Source organism: Mustela nivalis (assembly GCF_964662115.1).
Source record: "Mustela nivalis genome assembly, chromosome: 13".
NCBI lineage: Eukaryota > Metazoa > Chordata > Mammalia > Carnivora > Mustelidae > Mustela > Mustela nivalis.
This window is the reverse complement of record NC_139032.1, coordinates 9,796,112-9,818,216: the sequence shown is the minus strand read 5'-3', so window position 1 is coordinate 9,818,216 and position 22,105 is coordinate 9,796,112. Positions and strand designations below refer to the sequence as shown.

General features: G+C 44.2%; 1 protein-coding gene across 4 annotated transcripts in view; it reads left to right on the top strand.

The window, feature by feature from the left end:
* DOCK8 (dedicator of cytokinesis 8) overlaps positions 1-22,105 on the top strand; it is a 202,456-nt gene that overhangs the window by 36,361 nt on the left and 143,990 nt on the right. For 2 of the 4 annotated variants that reach the window (XM_082696632.1, XM_082696631.1), the window contains exons 2-3: positions 9,623-9,725; positions 20,325-20,500. In XM_082696632.1, the coding sequence (XP_082552758.1) occupies positions 9,623-9,725; positions 20,325-20,500 (279 nt within the window). Of the gene's footprint in view, positions 1-9,622; positions 9,726-10,600; positions 11,000-20,324; positions 20,501-22,105 lie in introns of those variants that run through there. The other 2 variants (XM_082696634.1, XM_082696633.1) reach the window with 2 other exon arrangements.

The window sequence follows — 22,105 nt, the reverse complement described above, 5'->3', positions numbered from 1 at the left end:
CGAGACCACAACCTGGGCCAAAATCAAGAGTCAGATGCCCATCTGACTTAGCCACCCAGGTGCCCCAAGATTTTATTCTTTTTTATGGCTGAATAATACTCCATTGTGTATGCAGTCAAATGCTCTACCACTGAGCTATACCCCCTCCATTGTGTATGTGTATACAATTTTTTTATTCATTCATCCATTGACGGACACTTAGGTTATCTCCATGTCTTGGCTTTTATAAAGAATCCTGCAGAGAACATGAGGGTGTCTGTATCTTTTCATGTTAGTGTTTTTGTATTTTTTGGATAAATATCCAGAAGTGGAATTGCTGGATCATATGGTAATTCTATTTTTACTTTTTTTGAGGAAGCTCCAAGTGTTTTCCAAGTGGCTACACTAATCTACATTCCAACCTATAGTGCCTGGGGGCTCCCTCTTCCCACATCCTCACCAACCCTTACTATTTCTTGCCTTTTGATGCTAGCTATTCAGACAGGTGTGAGGTGGTAGCTTCTTGTGCTTCTGATTTGTATTACCCTGATGATTAATGATTTTGAACATTTTTTTCATGTACCTCCTTTGGAAAGGACATCTTCTTTGGAAAAATATCTTTCTGTATATTTTCTTTGGAGAAGTGTCATTTCAGGTCTTCTGCCCATTTTTAAATCAGACTGGCTTTTTGCTATTGAGTTGTATGAATTTTTTAATATATTTTTGATATTGGCCTCTTACCAGATACATGATTTGCAAATATTTTCTTCCACTCAGTGGATTGCCTTTTCATTTTCTTGATGGTTTCCTTTGCTGTGCAGAAAGTTCTTACTTTAATGTAGTCCTATTTATTTGTTTTTGCTTTTGTTCCTTTGCTTTTGGTGTTAGATTTAAAAAATCATTGCCAAGACCTATTTCAAGGAGCGTACTGCCTATATTTTCTTCTGAAAGTTTTATGGTTTCAGGTCTTATGTTCATGTTTTTATTTGAGTTTAAATGTATATTTCTACTGTGTTTTTCCCCTATTTTTCAACTTGTCTCTTGTTCCCAGAGAGATTAGAATACATACTTACTAGAATTCTATAATTAGTACTTTAACCATTTCACAGACAATACAGAAACTTTAGAAGATTTGAACTCCATGTACCCTTCCCACCTTTTGTGTTATCGTTGACATGGATTTTGGTACTATGTATATCTTGAGTCTTAGTTTTTAAATTTTTTAAGATTTTTAATTTTTTAAAGTGATCTCTAGGGACGCCAGGTTGGCTCAGTCGGTTAAGCCTCTGCCTTGGGCTCGGGTCATGATCCCAGGGTCCTGGGACAGAGCCCTGCATTGGGCTCCTTGCTCAGTGGGGAGTCTGCTTCTCCCTCTCCTGTTCCTCCTGCTTGTGTACATGCTTGTTCTCTCTCTCTATCTATCTATCCCTCTTTCTCTGTCAAATACATAAATAAAATCTTAAAGAAATAAAGTGCTCTCTGTACCCAACACGGGGCTTGAACTTATAACCCTGAGATCAAGAGTTGCAACTGAGCCAGCCATACAAATAGTGTATATTTTGAATCTACATTATGGTCATTACTTTGTACTGTCATTGCTGCTTGGATTTACTCACACATTTATCCTTTTGACACACTTGATTGCTGTCAACACTTTTGTGCCTCCATCTGGAACACTTTTCTGCTTTCCTTCTGTCTAAAGAGCTCTTCACTCTTTCTTTTCGTCCAGCTATCCTGGTAATAAATTCTCTCAGGTTTTGTTCATCTGGTGAAGTTGTTATTTATCCTTCTTAATGAAGGATATTTTCACCAGGTAGAAAATTCTAAAGATGTCATCGCATTTGTTTTGGGGTTTCAAGATCTTTTTCAGGAACATTTAAAATTTCGCCTTGATTTTTGTCAGTTTTACTATGAGGTGACTAGGTTTGGTTTTCCCTGTATTGATTCTGACAGGAGTTCGTGGTACCTTATGAATCTGGGTCTTTGTCAACACTATTTCTTTAAATCTCACTTCTGCTCCTGTTTGGTCTCTCCTCCTCTTTGGGGACTTTAATTTACATATGTTAGATCTGTTTCTTTATGTGTCAGGACACTTTTTTGGAGGCATCTTTTTTTCCCCCCTGCTTTAAACAAGTACAAATATGGGACGCCTGGGTGGCTCAGTCAGTTAAGCGTCTGCCTTCGGTTCAGGTCATGATCTCAGGGTCCTGGGATTGAGACTCCTCTCAATGGGGTTGTGGGGGGAGATTGGCTTCTCTTCTTCTCCTGCCCCTACTCCCTCTCTCTCTCTCTCTCAAATAAATAAATAAGTCTTTAAAAAAATTAGTACTTATAGGTGTACTTTTATGCATTTATTTATTTTTAAAAGATTTTCTTTATTTGAGAGAGAGAGAATGAGAGAGAGAGAAAGCACACGAGGCGGGGAGGGGCAGGCAGAGGGAGAAGCAGACTCCCTGCTTGCAGGACTCAATCCAGGGCTCCAGGATCAGGACCTGAGCTGAAGGCAGTAGCTTAACCAACTAAGCCACCCAGGCGCGCTATAGGTGTACTTTTAGGTGATTATTCTGCCTCATCAGTAGGACATGACTATGTCAGGAGAGAAACTAACTTATGTCATGTTTTTCTTTTCTTTTTGTTTTTTTTAAAAGATTTTATTTATTTATTTGACAGACAGAGATCACAAGTAGGCAGAGAGGCAGGCAGAGAGAGAGAGGAGGAAGCAGGCTCCCTGCTGAGCAGAGAGCCCGATGCGGGACTCGATCCCAGGACCCTGAGATCATGACCTGAGCCGAAGGCAGCGGCTTAACCACTGAGCCACCCAGGCGCCCAGATCATTTTTTTAAAAAGATTTTATTTATTTATCTTGGGGATGTGGTAAGGAGCAGAGGGAGAAGGACAAGCAGACCCCAAGCCAAGTGGAGTGTGGAGCCCAATGCAGGGCTGGATCCCACGAACCCCAGATTATGACCTGAGCTGAAATCGAGAGTCAGACACCAAACTAACTAACTGATCTACCCAGGCACCCCACCTTCCATTGTTTCGGTGTGGTCAGCTCCAGGAACTGCTCACTCGTAAGCCCCGCTGTGTGTTTTCAGACTTGACCCATACCGTGCTCTGTGATCCAAGCTGGCTTATTTACATCAATCATCATTTACTTTTTCTACATACATTTAAACATCTTTATTGTGGTTGTTACGCTGTACTGCCCTGATGTTATAATTCAGGAAGTTTGGGAAATAACATTCTTTCATTGCTTACTTGGTGCAAATCGTTGCTGGTCCCAAACAATGGTTATTTTGCAGGATTTAATGACGCCATGTGCCTGTGGTCACATACATGTGTGTGCCACCCACACGTGTCTATAATGAGCATTTCTTACTAGCTCCCTACTTTACCCTTGTATTTGTTGAGTGTTTTGTAGTTATGGAGTCAGTTGTTAGTTACTAAGAGCAAATTACAATTTTGCTTTTCTCCATTTCATCCCTTTCACTATTGTTTAAAACATATCGCATTCGGGAAAACCCTAAGCCCCTTTGAACACTTACTTGGTTTTTTTTCTTGAATCAGTTTTAAAATTCTTCCAGCCATTATGGCTGCTGGCCGTCCAGCATGTAGTAAAAGAATTTTCTTTTAGTGATGAAAGCCAGCGAGAAAGCATCCGGGACGATGTAGTTTCCTAGCACAGCTGCTGGTGTAGATCATGGTGCTAAGTGTTCCACTTGGAGATTCTGGATCCTCTTTGCCAGTTCCAGCTGGAAAGGTGCCCAGGAGATCCGATAGCCCAGCCCCTTCATTCCACATGTAATGAAACTAAGACAGCTTGGTTAAGGAATCCACTTGAACTCCAACAGCTGGCAAATGGCTACATTTATTGTAAACAAACAGGACAGACTGATAGTTAAAATACTTGAAGTAGGAGTATGGAAACCTCATACTTAGATATCATGAAATGATAAAAGCAAACAAACTGCTTTTTTCCATCAGGTCTGTTCCTACTTTCTTTTTTTTTTTTTTCTCCCCCCAAGTATGCCTCGAAAGTCCTCTTTTTATTAGGGGGACAGAGGGCGAGGGAGAGAGTGAGTCTTGGGGCTCTCGAACTCCCATGGACTCAATCTCACAACCCTGAAATCATGATCTGAACAGAAATCAACCTGCTAAGCCACTGGGCACCTGGGCTCGACAGTCATTCTTATTCCAGAAGCTTCCTAAGCGTTCCTAGGCTGAATTAATAACCCCCTGCTCTTTGCTCACAGGGCATGGTCATATTTTTTTATTGTGATTCTCATCATGTTGTATTATAATTATTTATTCAGTTGTCCATCTGTCCTCCTACCTCCCACCCACTGGGCTGAGCCTCCAGGAACAGCTACAGGATCATCTTGGACTTTAATCCCTAGCACTTGGCAAAGAGCCTGGCACTTTTGTGCTCTGGATGTTTTATGAATGAATGAATGAATGAACTAATACTCTCTTATTGTCTTGCACTATTAGGGAATCTTTACTGACATAAAAATCACCTGGAGTTGCTGGCTAGCCATGCAGTTTTCCAGGCCATGCCGTAAGAGATGCTGTTTATAGATGGGGATAGGGTCTAGGAATCTGCATTTTATTAAGCAGCTGATAATTTGAAGCATATGGTCCATAGACCGCCCTTGGCAAGCTCTGCTCCATCATTAGTTCCACTGACCCTTAGTCCCAACTGCGTGTATCACAATTACCCATCCATCTGAATAAAAACAGAGCTTGGCTACACATCCCCCTCTACAATTTTGACTCCTGGGTATGGGTACCAGTGTTTAAAACAAGTTCCAAATCTCCCTCCCAGTTTAATTTGTATGAATCAAAGAAATAATATTTTAAAGCATTTTGAGTTATTAGAAGAAGAGTGTCTTAGGTCATCAAGGAAATATCATCATGATACATATAAATCTGGCATCAGGAAAATTATCTGAGACTCGTTGAATTTGGGCTGAAACTCAAGTACAGAGGAAATAAAACCCACACGCCAGGACTACCTACGTGGACACAAGTCTGGATGACTTCTTGCCCGGGCTGAATTCTCTTAGCTCTGTGGGCAGGCTTTCCCCTTCGCTAGGGTCAATGTGAAGATGAGGAGGGTTGATTCTGATGCTGGGAGGCTGGGTGCTCTTCTGAGAATGAAGTTCCATATCTTGGAAATGAACAAAATTTTAAAAAATTTTTGAAATTTACAAAATTTTAAAAATTCCCAAGACTGCACCTTTGCCTGCCTGCCTTTTTTCAAAATGCTGAATTTAAGCAGCTCTACATCACAGAGAGCTAAATGAGGTAGTTTTTAAGCTACCTTTAGATAATTACCGAACAGATTTTTTTTTAAGGTTTTATTTATTTATTTGACAGAGATCACAAGTAGAGTGGCAGACAGAGAGAGGAGGAAGCAGGCTCCCCACTGAGCAGAGAGCCCGATGTGGGGCTTGATCCCAAGACCCTGGGATCATGATCTGAGCCGAAAGCAGAGGCTTTAACCCACTGAGCCACCCAGGTGCCCCCTGAATGGATTTTTAATCCTTTTGTTGTATTTACACATATACCGTTAGTCATTTCTATTCAATTCCTCATTCTACCTTTCACTTGTAACTTGGTATGCACCTTTCCGTGGGTGAGCCTAATTTGCATTTTTATTTGAGGTGGTTAAAATCACATTTCACCTATTTGCTGTTGTTGACTTCGTGCTCTCCCTTGTGTTAGGTGTTTCGGTTATTTTCAGTTATTTGCCGCCATCTGGAATTCTGATATTCATTTCTGCTCAAATTATATGTTTGTTTGAGTCCCCCGGTGTATACTCTCCAAAGTGAAATGATTACATTGAAAGGTAACGACAGTTTTAAGGTTCTTGTTGTGTATCACAGTGTTGCTTTCCAGAGGCACCGAACCTATATACAACCCTGGGGGGTTCCAGCGAGGTGTGGGGCACGCCGATTTTCCCACGGTTTGACCAGCACGTGATTTTGTCATTCTAGCTTATTTTTGTTGCTTTAGTATGTGCTCAGGGCCTCTCCAGAGAGATTTAATTTTGACGTTCTTTAAACGATGGACGTTCTTTTCTGTGTGGGACAATTCACTATTTTCATTTTAAGGACCAACAATTCCTCTCCGTGTTTGACAGTTTTGAAGGGACGGGCTTAATTGCCTTCTGTAGAATTGATCCTGTAGGGATGGGAAATGGGGTCAGGCTCGAGGGTCAGGGAAGAGGATCGGTTGTTCGGCTCCGAGTTGGGAACCCGATGTGGAGAATCGCAATGGGAACGCCCGCGGACCCTCTTTAAGGAGGATTGAAGAGTGGGAACATTCTGATTTCGTGCTGAATTAAATCCTGGGGTTTTGGCATAGGGTGATAGATCTTGCTTCAAGATGGAAGCAAGAATGTGTCCCTGCTTCCTTTCTTTGACTCTCTGTAACACCACACCTTTTTAGAAGTTCCCATTTCAGGGGTGCCTGGGTGGCTCAGTGGGGCCGCTGCCTTCAGCTCAGGTCGTGATCCTGGGGTCCTGGGATGGAGTCCCGCATCGGGCTCTCTGCTTCGGTGGGGAGCCTGCTTCCCCCTCTTTCTCTCTGCCTGCCTCTCTGCCTACTCATGCTCTCTGTCAAATAAATTTAAAGATCTTAAAAAAAAAAAAAAAAGAAATTCCCATTTCAGGTAGACCCGTCTGGTCTATGGCGGGAAGAGCTTCCGTAGGACCAGGAGATCATGTTATTTGAGAGGTCCTATGGGGAGGCCCTGGGGGCAGAAGTCGCAGGAGCAGTAAGTCCTGTCTGTCGAAGGCCCCCAGGTCACAGCAAAGGGCCTTTGCTTGGTTGTCTTGTCCCTCTGTGTGTACGGCCATCTCCCCAAGTAAGCATATAACTGAACGCCATGGTGGTTTGGGTTCCTTTGTAGTGCCAAATGCAAGATACAGGGTTGTTCATGCAAGATGGGCCTTTGGATATGGCCAGGAGTCTAATCTGCTGGTTTTTTAAAAATTGGTGATGGTTCAGCTTGTCATGAAAATCAGCATATTGAGTACTTGGAATCAAATTCTGAAGGTTTTCCTCCATTCTTGGCTGTTTCATTCAATTTAGTAATTTTTGCCTTCCCTCTTGTGTCTTTAGGACACTTAACACACATCCATATCTGTATCTGTGTTTTTATCAGCTTTATTGAGAAATAATCCACACACCACTTAGTTTACCCATTTTTCATGCACAATTTGCTAATTCTTAACATATTCACAAAATTGGGAATTGGGTTTCTGTCACCACAATCTATTTCATTTATTTATTTTTAAAAAATTGTTTAAGTCTGTTAATTTATTTGAGAATGAGTGAGAGAGAGCACCAACAAAGTTGGTGCAGGGAAGGAGGAGAGGGGCAAGCAGACTCCCTGCTGAGCAGGGAGCCCGGTGCAGGGCTCCATCTAAGGACCCCGAGATCATGACCCGAGCTGAAGGCAGACCCTTAACCGACTGAGCTACCCAGGTAGCACACCACAGTCAATTTTAAAATATTTTCATCACCCCAAAATGAAACCTCGTTCCCATTAGCAGTCACTCCCCATTTGTCTCCAAAGCCCTAGCCCCAGACCTGATTTCTGTCTCTGTAGACTTTCTTGTTCTGGAAATTTCATATTAAGGAATAATAAAATACGTGGTCTTTGGCTTTAGCTTCTTTCTCTTGACGTGATGTTTTCAAGGTACATCCATGTTGTCCTATATGGTAATACTTCTTTCCTTTTTTGTTGCTGAATAATATTCCTTTGCATGATAGACGGCATGTTGTTTATCCAAGCAACAGGTAATAGACATTTGGGTTGTTTCCACTTTTCTATTATGAATAATGCTGTGAGCATTCCTGGCTAAACTTTTGTAGGAAATTCTGCTCTCATTTCTCCTGGGTGTACTCCTAGGAGTGCAGTTGCTGGGATCTATACGGGAACACTATGTTTAACTTTTTGAGGACCAACCAGATGACTTTCCAAAGCACCTGCATGATTTTATATTCCCACCAATAACGCGCAATGCTCTGATTTCTCTCTACTCTCACCAACACCTGCCATCGCCCGTGTTTTTTTCTGAAATAGCCATCCTAGTGATTGTGAAGTGGCAGCCCCTATGGTTTTGGTTTGCGTTTCCCCAGCAGATCATAGAATACTTCTTATCCTCATGTGTTCTTACACTTAAAAAAATTAAATAAGGACAAGATCTCAGATAATTCAGGAATACAGTGAGAACGAACTGCTTTCACTTCCTGGGGGAGGGGATATCACTTCACTGCTTTCTTCTGTAGGGAGTCCCCCCCTGGCCATGAAGCTGCTCCGGCCATATTCTTCTATCCTCGTCCCCACTCATCATCCGGAATCCTGGGAAGGAGAGATCATTGTCCTGTGTTGGGTTATGTGCCCACCCCTCTGTTTTGTAGTTATTAAGTACAAGATGAGAGTGTGGATCCTGAAAGGACTTTGAGGTGCTCTCGGATTGGGGGAATGAATGCTCCACGTGGGACCAGAACAGGGTTTCTGAAGTACCACGTTGCCACGTCGGAGGGTCAAGCAGACAATGTCAGAAACCTTATCATGCAGAGTAATTACCAATTATGCTTAGCACACAGTGTAATGGAGAAAACATAATAAGCTTTATAATATTCAAATATTATTTTTTAAAGTCATCATTTAAAAAATTTAGATAGCCCTTGGCTTGACAAACAGCATATTTCAAACACACGATCTCACCCGATCCTCAGGAAACGTCTGTTCATGTCTCCTTCTGTTATGTCGTGGTCTCACTGGGGTTTAAATACACTTCAGAGAACTAGTCCGGGAATCCACCCACCAACAAATGAGATCGGATGAGAAAGGTGACGTGAGAAAATGTATTCTGAGCTCCGAACTAACGACTAACACATGAGTGCCTCAAAGACAATCTCTTTGCAAGCTGGGGTTTCCCTGGTCCACAGCTCGGGCCAGTAGGTGTGAGCAGACAATGGGGAACAACTTTCCTGTACCTGGTTTCCAGCTACCGAGGGTGTTGGCTGGGGACAACAGTGTTGGGCTATGAATGACTCAAAGGATCGCTCTGCTAGGAGCAGTTTGGAAGGAGTGCCGTCCTTGGAATCCTACATAGCACTCAGGGTACCTGGAGGAAGGAGGGATTGTTCATATCATAGATCTCTAGAATGTTCTTTCATAGCAGGCAGCCGACCAGAAGGGTTCAGCTGCTTAAAATGAGAATGGCGGGATCAGAATGGCAGCATGGGGTTCAAAGGACTCTAGTCTGAGACCAGATGTTCTCAATGCATGTCCTCATGTCCTGAATGGCTCAGGAAGAAGGACCCAAGCACTCTGGATCTTTCCTCTGGCCTCAAACTCTTCCCTCCTTCATGCTCCCATCCTTTCAGTACTGGGCAGCAGCCATGGTCGGCTGTGGGTGTCCTGGCCTTGGTGAACTTTTCAGGGCTGTATATGGTCAGACAAGAGCTACGCTGTCCACTCATAGGCCGCCGAGGACATGTTAGTTCCGCCAATTGCCCAGCCAACGCCTGGGTTTTATAACACGATACCGAAGATCGTATCTGTAATTGTGATAATCTGTGAAAATAGCCTCTTCATTTGGATATTTGTATCTTACCCAAGGTATTCTTCTGCGGAAATAAGGAAGCAGTTCACTCTCCCTCCGAACCTTGGCCAGTACCATCGACAGAGCATCAGTACCTCTGGTTTCCCCTCTCTTCAACTAGTAAGTATGAGTATGGGTTTGCTTAGAGAATGGTCATGTGCAGAAAGGCGCAGTGCGTCTTTTGCTTCCTGCTTTTCCTTAGCTCTCTGCTGCCGCCTTACACTTCCAGTTACGAGTTCCTACCTCCATACCTGCTTCTTGACATCACACGGTTTCCCTCTCACCTTCCATCTGCCCTGCGGACCTCCAGGGACCATGCTTCTGAAGTCTCCGGCTTCAGTGGGCAAACAGGCTGCTTGATTTCCCCCAAATTATGATTCATATTTTGGGGAAGGGTGGAGTGGCCTGGAACCTGACTACCATTTGTACACAGGCTTTTATTAGGAAAATAAATCCTGAAATCCGGAAAGCCAAGTTAGGAACCTTAATTTTTAAAAATGGTTTTCTTGGACGTATAATTTACACAACAATAAATTCACTCATTTTAGGTGTATGGTTTGATGAATTGGGCCAGTTTCTAGTCATTTAATCTTTAATTAATCAAGATACAGAACAGTCTCTTTACCCCCTAGATGCCCCTCATGCCCCTTTCCAGTGGGTCTCTTCTTCAAACCTCCAACCCAAGGCAATCACTGATCCACTCCTGTCACGATTTTGCCTTATCTGGAACTTCATATAATTGGAATCACAAAACAGACCTTAATTTTTTTTAAGATATTTATTTATTTGTCAGAGAGAGAGAGAAGAAGCAGCATGAGGAGCAGCAGGCAGAGGGAGAAGCAGACTCCCTGCTGAGCAAGGAACCGGATATGGGACTCGATCCCAGGACTGGGATCATGACCTGAGCTGCAGGCAGATGCTTAACCCACTGAGCCACCTGGGCATGTCCAGACTTTCATTTTTGAAACACACTCCCCCTTTTAATTTGAAGGTTGCTTACATTTTTACATTAACACCTACTGTCGAGTGTGTATTATGTGTTACATTATTTGAGGGCTAAATGCCAGACATATGTCAGGTGGGCTACACCTCACTTAAATGAGATGATTTGTAAAACCAGAAGTTGAGTATTCACTTCCTTTGTGTGAGGCTACAGCCCTCGCTGTGCTCACTTCCTCACACGCAGCACGGCGGCACCTTATTGCTTCTTCTAGTGGTTATCTTGAGGAGGTTAGGTTTTTTTTTTTTTTTTTTTTTTTTTTCATTTCTCACTTACTACTTCAAAACCACTTCTGCTCTTCGAAGTTTTGTAACCTTCCACTTGTTTCCGGTAGCTGCCATCTTGCTCCTGTAACAATTACAAGACACGGCGTGTAACTCTGTGTCTTTCAAAGGTATGTTTGCGGCAGTGATGTGTGGTGATTTCAGTAGGATAATTTGTGTGTTGTTTCATGGACGAAATGAGAGTAGCAAAAAGTGGATAGCACCTTTTACTGCAAGAGGTAATGACATTTCTTCAAAAAAAAAATCTATTTTTTTTTTTTTTAAGAAATGCTGACTTCGGTGTTCGGTGGCTTGCTAACTGTCCTTTTTGTTTGTACTTATCCTGCTTCAAAATTGCAGATTATAATAAAAGCACATTAAAGGCATGATGTCCGTGCTTTCAGATGGATTAGATAACCTTTAGACTAAAATATTAGCTATGGGTTTTTTTTGGTTTAATTTAATGCTAATCTATATTTCATTAAAAACCCTCCTAAATTTTTTAAAAAATTTCTGCCTCACGTTGTATTCCAAACTGTGCAGAATTCAGTTAAAAAGTGACCAGATACATGTTTATAGTTCAAACAAGGTAAGGAGGGAGGAGGGTTTGGTGCCTTGCTTGTTGGTTAATTAAGACTGCGGCTCTCTGCAGTGGCTGTCTTGAGAAACAGTCGGACATCATCATGAAGAGGCTTTAAGGAAGTTGAGCTCACAAGCGTTAACCCTTTCTCTACACACCAGCTTTGACATTAATGCTGCTGTCTTAAGTTTTTCATTTAAAGACACAAAGAAAAAAAACCTTGCTGAATGTCTACGGGTGTTCTTTTGGTAGTTTTGCCTCTTTACCCATAGGTTTTGACAAAAGTGAGTTTTGGTGAATTTCTTTGTTAGCTAGGTAGTCAATTACCATGTGGCTTAACTACCCATTTTCTAACAGAGGCTATCAAAGAAGTTGCAAAAAGAAGCAGCAACGTTTAACTACACAAGACTCATGCTGTTCCTGCCTGTCCTAATTTATTCCTGGTTCTATTTGCAAATAAATAGCCTTTAAAATAGCCATATATTTAAAATATATCTTAGCATTCCAGGTTAGCTCCTGGATATCTCTGCCCAGATCACAACTCCAATTTCAACACTGGGTGCTGCCCTGGACCCTTCTTGTTAATTGCACGGGGAAGAGGAGTCAGGAGGGAGCTAAGGGGCCTTATTTTAATTCCCCCTTTAAAATAAAAGCACAACTTGTAGAGGAAATCACCTTAACATTTATCTGCTGTCACACTGTTGTATCTCCATGAAGTGGCCTTTCTTCTCCCTGAGTCATCTTCCCGAATGAAGGCTCCTCCACCAGAAATCATCAACCTAATGGTGATTTCCCTTTACCTTTAAAAAAAAAAAAAAAAAAATCAATTTCGTAGAAAGCTAATGGGACATTTCAGCAAGCTTCATTCCTGGCAAGGTAGAGAAGGAGCTTATCCTCTAAAGACTCTGAGGCTGAACTAGCTTTTAAAAACACTTTTCCTTCCCAGGGTCCTGGGATCCAGCCCCGCATCAGGCTCTCTGCTCAGCAGGGAGCCTGCTTCTCCCTCTCTCTCTGCCTCTCTGCCTACTTATGATCTCTGTCTGTCAAATAAATAAATAAAATCTTAAAAAAAAAAAAACACTTTTCTTAAATGCAAAGCTATATAGGCTGCTCATTATATGACTTTAGACAATTGGAAAATAAGACCAAACAACTTTGTTGTTTCTCAACAAAGGGAAACAAGACCTTTGTTTCCCTTACCTTTATTTATTTATTTATTTTTAAAGATTTTATTTATCTGTTTGACGGAGAGAGATCACAAGTAGGCTGAGAGGCAGGCAGAGAGAGAGGGGGAAGTAGCTCCCCACTGAGCAGAGAGCCCGATGCAGGCTTCGATCCCAGGACCCTGAGACCATGACCCAAGCCGAAGGCAGAGGCTTGAACCACTGAGCCACCCAGGCGACCCACTCACCTTTATTTATATAACTATCCATTTCAACAACCAATGGCTGTTTAATTTTTAGAAGTATTTAATGGTGCCAAGTTATTTAAAACTGGACCAGGGGTCAGTGGGTGGCTCAGTCACTTAAGCATCTGACTCTTGGTTTCGACTCAGGTCATGGTCTCAGGGTCGTGAGATTGAGCCCCACTTGGACTCTGAGCTCAGTGGAGAGTCTGCTTAAAGATTCCCTGCCTCTGCCCCTCCCTGGACTCACCCATAGGCACTCTCTCTCTTTCTCAAACAAATAAGATCTTTAAAAAAAAAAAAAAAATCAGTGATTAGTTTGTTGTTTTGCAAGCAGTCCAAAGTTGGCCACAAGCCCAGGTGGACCCCATTTTGCATGAGTATTTCTGCCTTCTGTGAATTTGTGTATGTGAATAGAATTTTTGTGTTGCAAAAAGTTGCATTGCATTATAAAGTTGTATCATAAAATTTACTTTTCTTTTAGACATAAATCATTAAAAATAACCATGAGGTTTTTTTCTACAAAAACTCATGAGATGGATCTGGGTGAGAAGCATTACTGCCACTGATTAGGTATCTAACCGGGAACAAGTTAACCTCTGTGAAGGCTTCAGCTTTTTTCATTTGCGATGTTGGATGAGTGCTCCTCCCAACCCCGTCCTGCTCCCTTAGGGCTGATAGAATGGTGACAGACGTTGTGTAAATAGTGTATTGAAGACAGCAGTGAGAAAACTGGTGGCCAGAGGTGGTTTCAGCTCTGAAAAGCCTTGTGGTCTACTTGGGAGGAAAGATGATCCCGAGGACCTATACTGTCTTTAGCGTGCTAGGTGTCCCAAAGGAGGTAAAAGCTTGCTGGCCGAGGCGGGAAGACTTAAAGGAAGGTTCTCAGCCTGGGCTGCCCCTTAGAATCATCTGGGACCTTTCAAAACACCTGCGGCCAGGCCCACCAGAGAACATATGGAAACGGTAAAGTTCGCTGGGATTTTGGCATGTGATCTGGACGTAGGATTCTTTAAAGAACCGACATTGGTGGAAGTGTTCCAAATAGGAGAAAACATAAAGTTCGTTTCTTTTGTGGTCCTGGTTACTCTGGATTTCAGAAAATGTGGTAGGTAAGGACCACTTGCTAGCCCTGTGGATATATCCTTATATAAATAGAGAGGCTTCTGTTGTAAATGGATCAATCCCATGAGAGAAAGGGTGTGTGTGTGTGTGTGTGTGTGTGTGTGTGTGTGATTTTGTTAGATTTTTTTTATAAATTATATAAATTATAAATGTCAGCTCTAATTATAAATGTCAGCTGTGATGTATGGGGTGTTTTCAAAGTAGATAAAATATTTTTGAGTCTTGCATTCTGGAATATGAGGAGGATTGACCATTTCAAGCTGGCTTTTTAGGCCTCATGATATGGTTATAGACCTGCCTTGGGTGTCTTTGACACCCCTGTCTGAGTCATTTGTGACCAGTGCTGGGGAACATGGCCTTGTGCACAGACTCATCTGTGTGTAGCATTGCCCTCTGGCTTTGGAATCTTCCATTGCCACAGCTATTTGGACAGGTTGGCCAGACCCCCTCTCATGCTAACCATCCACACCAGCAAATGACTCTATAGTTGACGTCTTCTTTAAAATGAAATAGTAAAGGACGAAAGCCATATTCTGGTCATTCAAAGTCAAAAGGAGAGTGAACTACACGAAAAGGTTGGGACCTCTGTCTGAAGGTAGAAAGGAGGATTTGAGGTGCCGCACATGGTTAGTAATCTTAACCTACATTTTCATAGAGGGAAAAATTCTATTTTTAGAAATGAGACTAGAAAAGATTGGAATGTAATGGTTCTGCTGAAGAAAAGGATATAAAAAGCCACATCCTAAACACTATGGTTACATGACTTGTTTGTGTATAACATTTATATTAAAAAAAAAAAAGTCTCATACCTTTGAAGGCGTTCATTTCTCTAGTGTGTTTAAGCTTCTGTGCAATAAAGCAACCTTTTGCTTTTACTGGCAAGGATGACCTAAATGTTAGATCACTTGATAAATACGGTTCTTTTAAATTTTTCTGATGCTGTTGTCTTTTTGTGGATCATCTGTCAAGGAGTCGGGCTGTCCTCAGGTTTCATTGATTTCCCTTGAGGGGCGTGATGGAAATGAAGATTTCAATACAGTTTTCACGCAGATTCACAATGGAACATAAAATGACAGAGTGACAGCCTGCGTGCAGAGCGGGAATTTCATTACCGTCTTTGAAAAGCAGGGACATCAAAGTATCTTGGTAGAAATAGATTGATGCCCATGATGGCCTATCAGCCATCTTCCCCTCGGTGGCAGATGGCCATTGGTAGAAGTAGGGAATCATTGTTGGAGCTAAGTCGTGAAGTTCTTTGAAATAATGGAGAAGAACTTGACTGTCTTCGGCTCTGTTTACCTACATATAGTAGAAAACTGAGAGGATTGTCTTAAGCCTGGCTTCCTTCCTTCCTTCCTTCCTCCCCACCCCTCCTCCCTTCCAGAAATATGTTTTGGGTCTCGCTCTGTGCCAGGCACTGGTCTAGGAGCTGGGGATGTGCTAGTGGATACAACAGAGAGTCTAGCGTCATGGAACCTATGTTCTAGAATGGGTGACATGGACAAACGGATGAATGCGGACTCTGTCAAGGGGTATTAAGTGTTGGAAGAATGAAAGAGGGAAAGAGGATAGAGAGTGATACCGAAGAGGAGTTATTTGGGTGTCTGTTGGAAAGGAGACACTTGGGAAGAATTCTGCATGAACTTGAGAAGCGTCTGAAGGAAAAGTTTTCTAGTCAGAAGGAACAGCAAGGGCAAAGTCCCCAAGACAAGAGTATGTCTTCTCTTCCAGCGACAGCAAGGAAGTGGAGTATGAGCTGAGCAGAGCAGACAGGAGACATGAGATCAAAGGGAAAGCAGGGCTGGGTCCTAGGCCTCAGAGACCACAGAAGAACTTCAGCTCTTACTCTGATTAAGAAGGGAAGTCTCTGGAAACATTGAGCCAGAGGCCAGGCATGATCTGACTTTTTATAAAGATGACTTACAGAGTTCCTTTTATAAGGATCACTGTACTGTGGTTGCTACGTGGAGAGTAGATGGGGGGTAGGGAGGGTATTAGGAAGTTGTCCCAGTAACCCTGGAGTAGGGCTGTAGAGAGTGATTCCAGTAGAGAAGGAGAGAAGGTTGGATGCTGAATATACTTCCAGAAGTAAAGTGGATGGGATTTTCTCATGGACAACGTGTAAGGCATAAGAGAAAGAGAGAAACCAACATAGACTCTGAAGTTTTTGCCCCAGGCAGCCGGCAGAATGGAATCACCAATCCCTGAGATGCCAAGACCTAGGAGATAAGGGAAGAAAAGATGGGCAGGAGGCAGGAAAATTAAGAGTTAGTTTTGAGTTTGTTGTGTTTGGCAGTCCTGTTAGGCCACCAGATGGTGATGTCTGGACCAGATGGTGGTGTAGCTGGAAAAGTCAACCTGGATTTCAGGGCAAACATATAAATTTGTCACATTGAAAAGTGATATTTAAAGCCATGGGATGGATGAGCTCCTCGGGGAGTGAATGGAGATTGAGAAGCAGAGACATTTAGGACTGAATCCTGGAGCACTGCATTGTAGGAGGAGAACCTGGAAACAGCGATATCCCAAAGGGAGAGTGACCGACTATTTCAACATGTTCAGGACTGAGGGGTTTCGTGGTACACGGACTTTCAGAGACTGCATCACCTTCCATCTGAATAAAGTATTGCAAGAAAGAGGGGGTGATTAGCTGTGTCCTGTACTGTAGATGAACCAGGGCTGAGCAATGACCATTGAATTTGGCAGCAGGGGAGTCTTGGATGACTTTGACGAGAGATCTCTCATGAACAGCCCAGGAGATTTGAGGACCATCCCATAGGGGTGCACACACATGAGGGCACCAGGCCAGTACCCCTGGAGACATCACGCCTCTCCCCCAAGCCCCACACAGAGCAGCATGAAGCAACCCCTGCCCCCTCCCTCACCGCTCCCCCCCGCCCCCGCCGCCAGTGCTGTAACAAAGGACCCTTGTGATTACCTGTGTGATTTGGGTCAAGTCATTTAACCTCTCTGTTTTTCAGCATCCTTCTTTCTGAAGTATTTGCCAGATTTGTTATTTTATTTTTAAAGATTTTATTATTTATTTGTCAGAGAGCAAGAGAGCACAAGCAGGGGGAACAACAGACAGAAGGAGAAGCAGGCTCTGCACTGAGCAAGGAACCCGAGGCAGGACTGGATCCCAGGACCCTGGGGATATGATCTGACCTGAAGGCAAACACTTAACTGACAGAGCCAGACCCAGGCGTCCACAGATTTGTTATTTTAATCTGGTATCCATGTGCTCTCTGCATATACACTGTGCTAGGAGCTACACGGATTCATTTTAAACAGATACCGTTCTGGTGCTGTAGGAATTGTCAGTTTCAGAACAAATGGAATCCCAGTCATGTCAGGAGAACTAGGCTTTGATGTGCATTAGGGGGCAAGGGAAAGTACTTGGGGTCTCCACGTACTTGCCAAGGGCGAGAGGAGTTTGCATCGCCTTAGGAATAGACAGCTTCCTCCCTTGTCCATTTCGGTGTAGAAAGAGAGGGGAACTAGTCAAATGCCAGCTTGTCTGTTGTGCTGGAACCATCCTCAGTGGTCTCTAACACGGTTGATGTTTACAGTGTGCTCTGCCCTGAAATCTGTGCTGACCTCCAGAGTTTCACTCTATGATCAGTCCCGCCTATTGATTACACTTGGCGCATGGCCCCGCAATTCGTGCTTGGTGAGGTTACCGTGTCCTTATGATGGCTGCCCTCTTCAAAGAGAGCTTTATCTGTGAGAATGTAGCTGACTTCGCCTTCTCTTGGCTGACCGGAGATCTGTGCAAAGATGCTGGAGAGACGCTACCTGATTCTTCTGTATCCCCTGCCCCACTCTCCACCCCCGACCCCTGCTCAGGGACTGGCGTGCAGCAGATACTCAGCAAATCGTAGCTGAAGGAGGGAGTTATCTGTCCTTGTCACCCAGGTTCCTGGACACCCTGTCCTGTAGGCAACAAAGGCTGCTCTCAGCCACATTTGTGTCACCATTCATAGCTTTGGATTTTAGGCTTGTGACAAGCAGACTACATTGGCTGCACCGGAATTAGCTTCCCTCCGATGATTTCGCACAAATGCCATTTCTCCGTGGAAGCTTCTACTCACCAGTGATGAATGCTAGCGTCACAGTGCTTCTGAGTGTGCTTCCAATACGATTTTAAAGTATATATTTAAAGGGCCTCAGCTTGAGGGATCGATATGTCTCAGCATAAATTTACATTTGTCATTACTTTAAGTAATTAATTATGTCATTACTTTGAGCAGCTGGGCTCGTGAGAAACACAGAGTGGAACTTTTGGTCAGTGTGGTAAATGTAGTGATCACCCTCTTGCAAACACACTTACTATTGCCCTTTGTTTTAAGTATTTCTGGAAGTACAAATTCCCCAAAATGCCTGCAAGAGAAAACACAACTATCGTGGTTAAGAACATGAGCCCACCTAGGTTTGAATTCCAGGAGGTCTACCGACTTCCCAGCTGTGGAGCCATGGACAGATGATTAAATCTCTAGCCTTCAGCGTCCTCATCTGTAAAATGGGGTAAGAAGGGTGTGGAACTTAGAAGCTTTAGTGAGCCGATTTCTTGGCACAGAGTAAGTGCTCGATAGTTACTGGCTTCATGGGGATCAACTTGGCAATAAGGAGATGGGGTTTGCAAAAAATGCTGTTTCCTATTTCCGTTCCTGATTCTGAGTGCTGTGTACTGGGTTGTGGTAAGGGGTGGGAAAATCCACTTTCTCCTTTGGGGTTGGTTGGTCTTAGGCAGGTCTGCAGAGAGAATGCCTGTCATTTCCTCTGGCAGAGGTCAGTAGCGGCCTTGACCAACTCTGTCCCCACCTGTCTTCCGCAGAGGCTGATCCCCGACTCCCTCTGCTCCTCTGCTGGTCCCTGTACTTTCATGGTCTTTTCCTTAGCTGGCCTGCAGGTCCCCCAAGAAACTTCCCTGTCCCCTGTCACAGTACACGGGAGCCAGGCTGAGCTAGGGATGTCTCTGCTCTCCTCCACCAAAGTATATCCTGTTGCTTCTCTTCCGCTCCCTTTGTCCTTGCAGCCCAGGACGTGACGTACGTCAGCCACCTTCCAGAATCTCAGAGAAGGAGGAGGGACCGTGTTCCCCCAGTTCTTTGCTTTGTCCTCCGTCCCCAGAACATCACTCAGGTCTCCACCACGAGGAGGTGGGAGGAGGGAGGGCGAGCCGCATCCTCTCTGATTTTAGGTCCTTTTGCCTCTCCAGCGAGCTGCGCATTGCTTCTCCTCTCTAACGTGGCGCCCTCGCATCGAGTCTGGTGTGTGGTTTCAGGGTGATGAAAAACCGGTTTTGTTAGTATTTCCTTTGGATCTGGCCGTGTTTCCCCTCGCGCCAGTTCGAATCAGAGTCTGGAGTGTTTGTTTCAGGGGTCCGTGGTTGGCGGGGCTAGAGAGCAGTTGCCTCCCTGGGCCGGTGATTCCAAATAGACCTTCGTAAGTCACCCCCACGGAGCTGCTGGTCCCGTCATCCCACGACACCCCTCGCTCCGGTTCTTTCACTTCCTTAAGGCAGTGGTTCCCGTTTTGGGACTTCACAGACAAAAAAAAAAAAAAAAGTAAGTTGCTTCATCGCCAACTATTTTATCAACTAGAGAATTGTCTATTTTGAATCACCATGTTCTTCTGTCACTTCTTTTGTCCTCTCCCTGCCCCCCCACTGCGCGTGGATGTAGTCAGAGCAAAACAGGACAGTCCTGTAAAAGGGAGTACATTGAGGCCAGTTGCCCCGAGTTTACTCATTTAACTGCAGTCCCGGTGCCCAGCACCAGTCGGTCCAGAAACATCTGGAAATCACTGCCACCAAGTCTGGCCCACGGTGGGCTGTGATTATGTATGAAGTGTTTTTAAGAAGCAACGTATAGGATAAGTGAGGCCGGCGGAAACATGGGGCCTGAGTAGTCCCACAGCAGGAGTGTTGCATTTGCCAGGATTTAGGGAAAATTGCCTCCACGTGCGACTTCACTGTATTTGGGTAGACGTGGCCTCAGAGAGCTTTTGCAGGGGAAATTATAAAATTCAGCAAAGCCTCGTGATCTCATTTTGGATCTCCTCAGGATTCCTCATCAAGACGCAATTAAGCAGAGAAAAATTCTGCCTTGGGGTGTGATTTGGGTGCCTCACCGTGTTCTGACTTGACTTGCCGTGCTGTGTCTCTTTCCATATCACTGCCTCTGGCTCTGACAGCCCCTCTGAGGACGGCGCCACTGAGTTGTGCGCTAAGAGCCAAGTGCTTTGCCGAGTGGAAGGGGCAGGCCCAGGGCGCGCCGGCTGTGGCCTTGGTGCTTTCCCTGGAAACCCCGTGGGAACCTCCTTCTCCTTCCCCTTATCTCTGCAGCCTCAGTTTTATGACCCGGTGGAGCCAGTGGACTTCGAGGGACTTCTGATGACACAGCTCAACAGCCTGGATGCAGAGCTCGCCCAGGAGCTGGGGGACTTCACGGAGGACGACTTGGATGTGGCGTTCACGCCAAAGGAATGTCGCACTCTGCAGCCCTCTTTGCCGGAGGAAGGGTAAATCGTTTTCCTAAACCGTAGCTGTCAGTGTGAAGTCGTGACTGTTACTGGTGTGGAGGGGAGACGCCTTAATTCTGGACTTCTGTTGGAACTCACGGTACCCCGATCCATTAAGATGGACAGGATGCCAACTCATTACTGTCGCCTGTGGTGCTTTTTAAATCGTTTCAACCAGAGGCTTTAAAAAGGCATGTGGGGGCTAAACCACTTAAGGGGATACTCAAGGACAGGAGGAGGGGGCAGGTGGAGGCCTGGGAGCGCGAAAGCCTGGGTGTCCGCTCAGCGACCTTGGGTGACTCATCTGAGCTCCCAAGAACCTCCGTGTCTCCATCCATAAAAATGTCCAGTGTTTCAATAATAATCAGTGAAATGATTCAGAAGCATTTGAATGGTTTCCACCAAAGACCCTGGATCAAGTCACAGACAAGTTCAACCCACATTTTTTGAGCATCTACTATGTGCCGGGCACATAGTAGATGAGTAAGGCAGCATTCCTTCCTTGGAAGAAAGTTTTGCCAAGTGGGGAGACAGTGGGGAAAGCTCTGTGGAGGAAATATGTGGAGATCTGGGTCGAATTTGAGTTTCCGCGGTGAGTCAGTCAGTGTGTTTCTAGGCGCGGGCATTAGCTCTAGGTAGTGAACAATGGAATTGTGTGCTGGTGAAACTCTTGTGACTTCCATGGTGGAAAAAAACAGTGCCTCTTTAAAAGTGTAGGGTGAACTTTAATGTACATTAATTTTCAAAACAAAATCAAGATTCGCGTCTCTCTTGGACACTTTCTACTTAGTCACCTTCCCCAAAAATAGTCCCCGGAAGGAGATCATGAAACACGGCCCCTGCCCAACTGCTGTGCAATACATTCTAGTTCTGTTTTGGATTTTCTTCCATCATAGTTTAAGGATGTGGGGTGACAGAGGTACAGTATTATCGTGAGTCTTTGCTCTCCTGTTTTGATAGTTCTTATTCACGTAGGGAAGCTTGTCACATGCTCAGCTCAGACTATTTTAGAAATACTCCTTTCCCAGAAAACAAGCAGTGGGAAACACTTCCCCCACCGTCAGCCCATCTATTCAAGTGTAACTTTCCCGTAGGCAAGCTCTGTTTTTTCACCGTTGACAAAGAATCATTGCCTATCATTTCGTCTGAAATTTATGGTTACTTATTTAATCATTTTCAAATGAGGTCAGAGTCTTGGAAAATCCTGTTTCAGATACTTTAAAAAATATATAGAGGTAGGACTTTTGAATTTTGATGAAAGAGGCAGGTTTTTCCCTTAGCATCCGTTATTTAGTATAATATTGCCTTGGGATCAGGATTTCTAGCTCACCCTGTTTGTCCGATGACTTTAAAACAACCTCTGCTATTTCAATCATTGCCCAGAAGTCTGCCATTATAATCAAAAGCCAGGAAGGCCTCGGCAGCAGCACCAGCAGCAGAGAAAACAGCCGCTGACCCCCATGGCCCCAGAACTTCGTGGGGAGCTCTGGCAGTGCGGTGGCTGGCAGCCTACACTGCACAGGTCCAAGGCCTGGGTTTAAGTCCCTGCTCTTCCCCTGCTGGGTGACTTTCAGCCCGGTTCTTCTCATCTCATTCTTCTTCAAA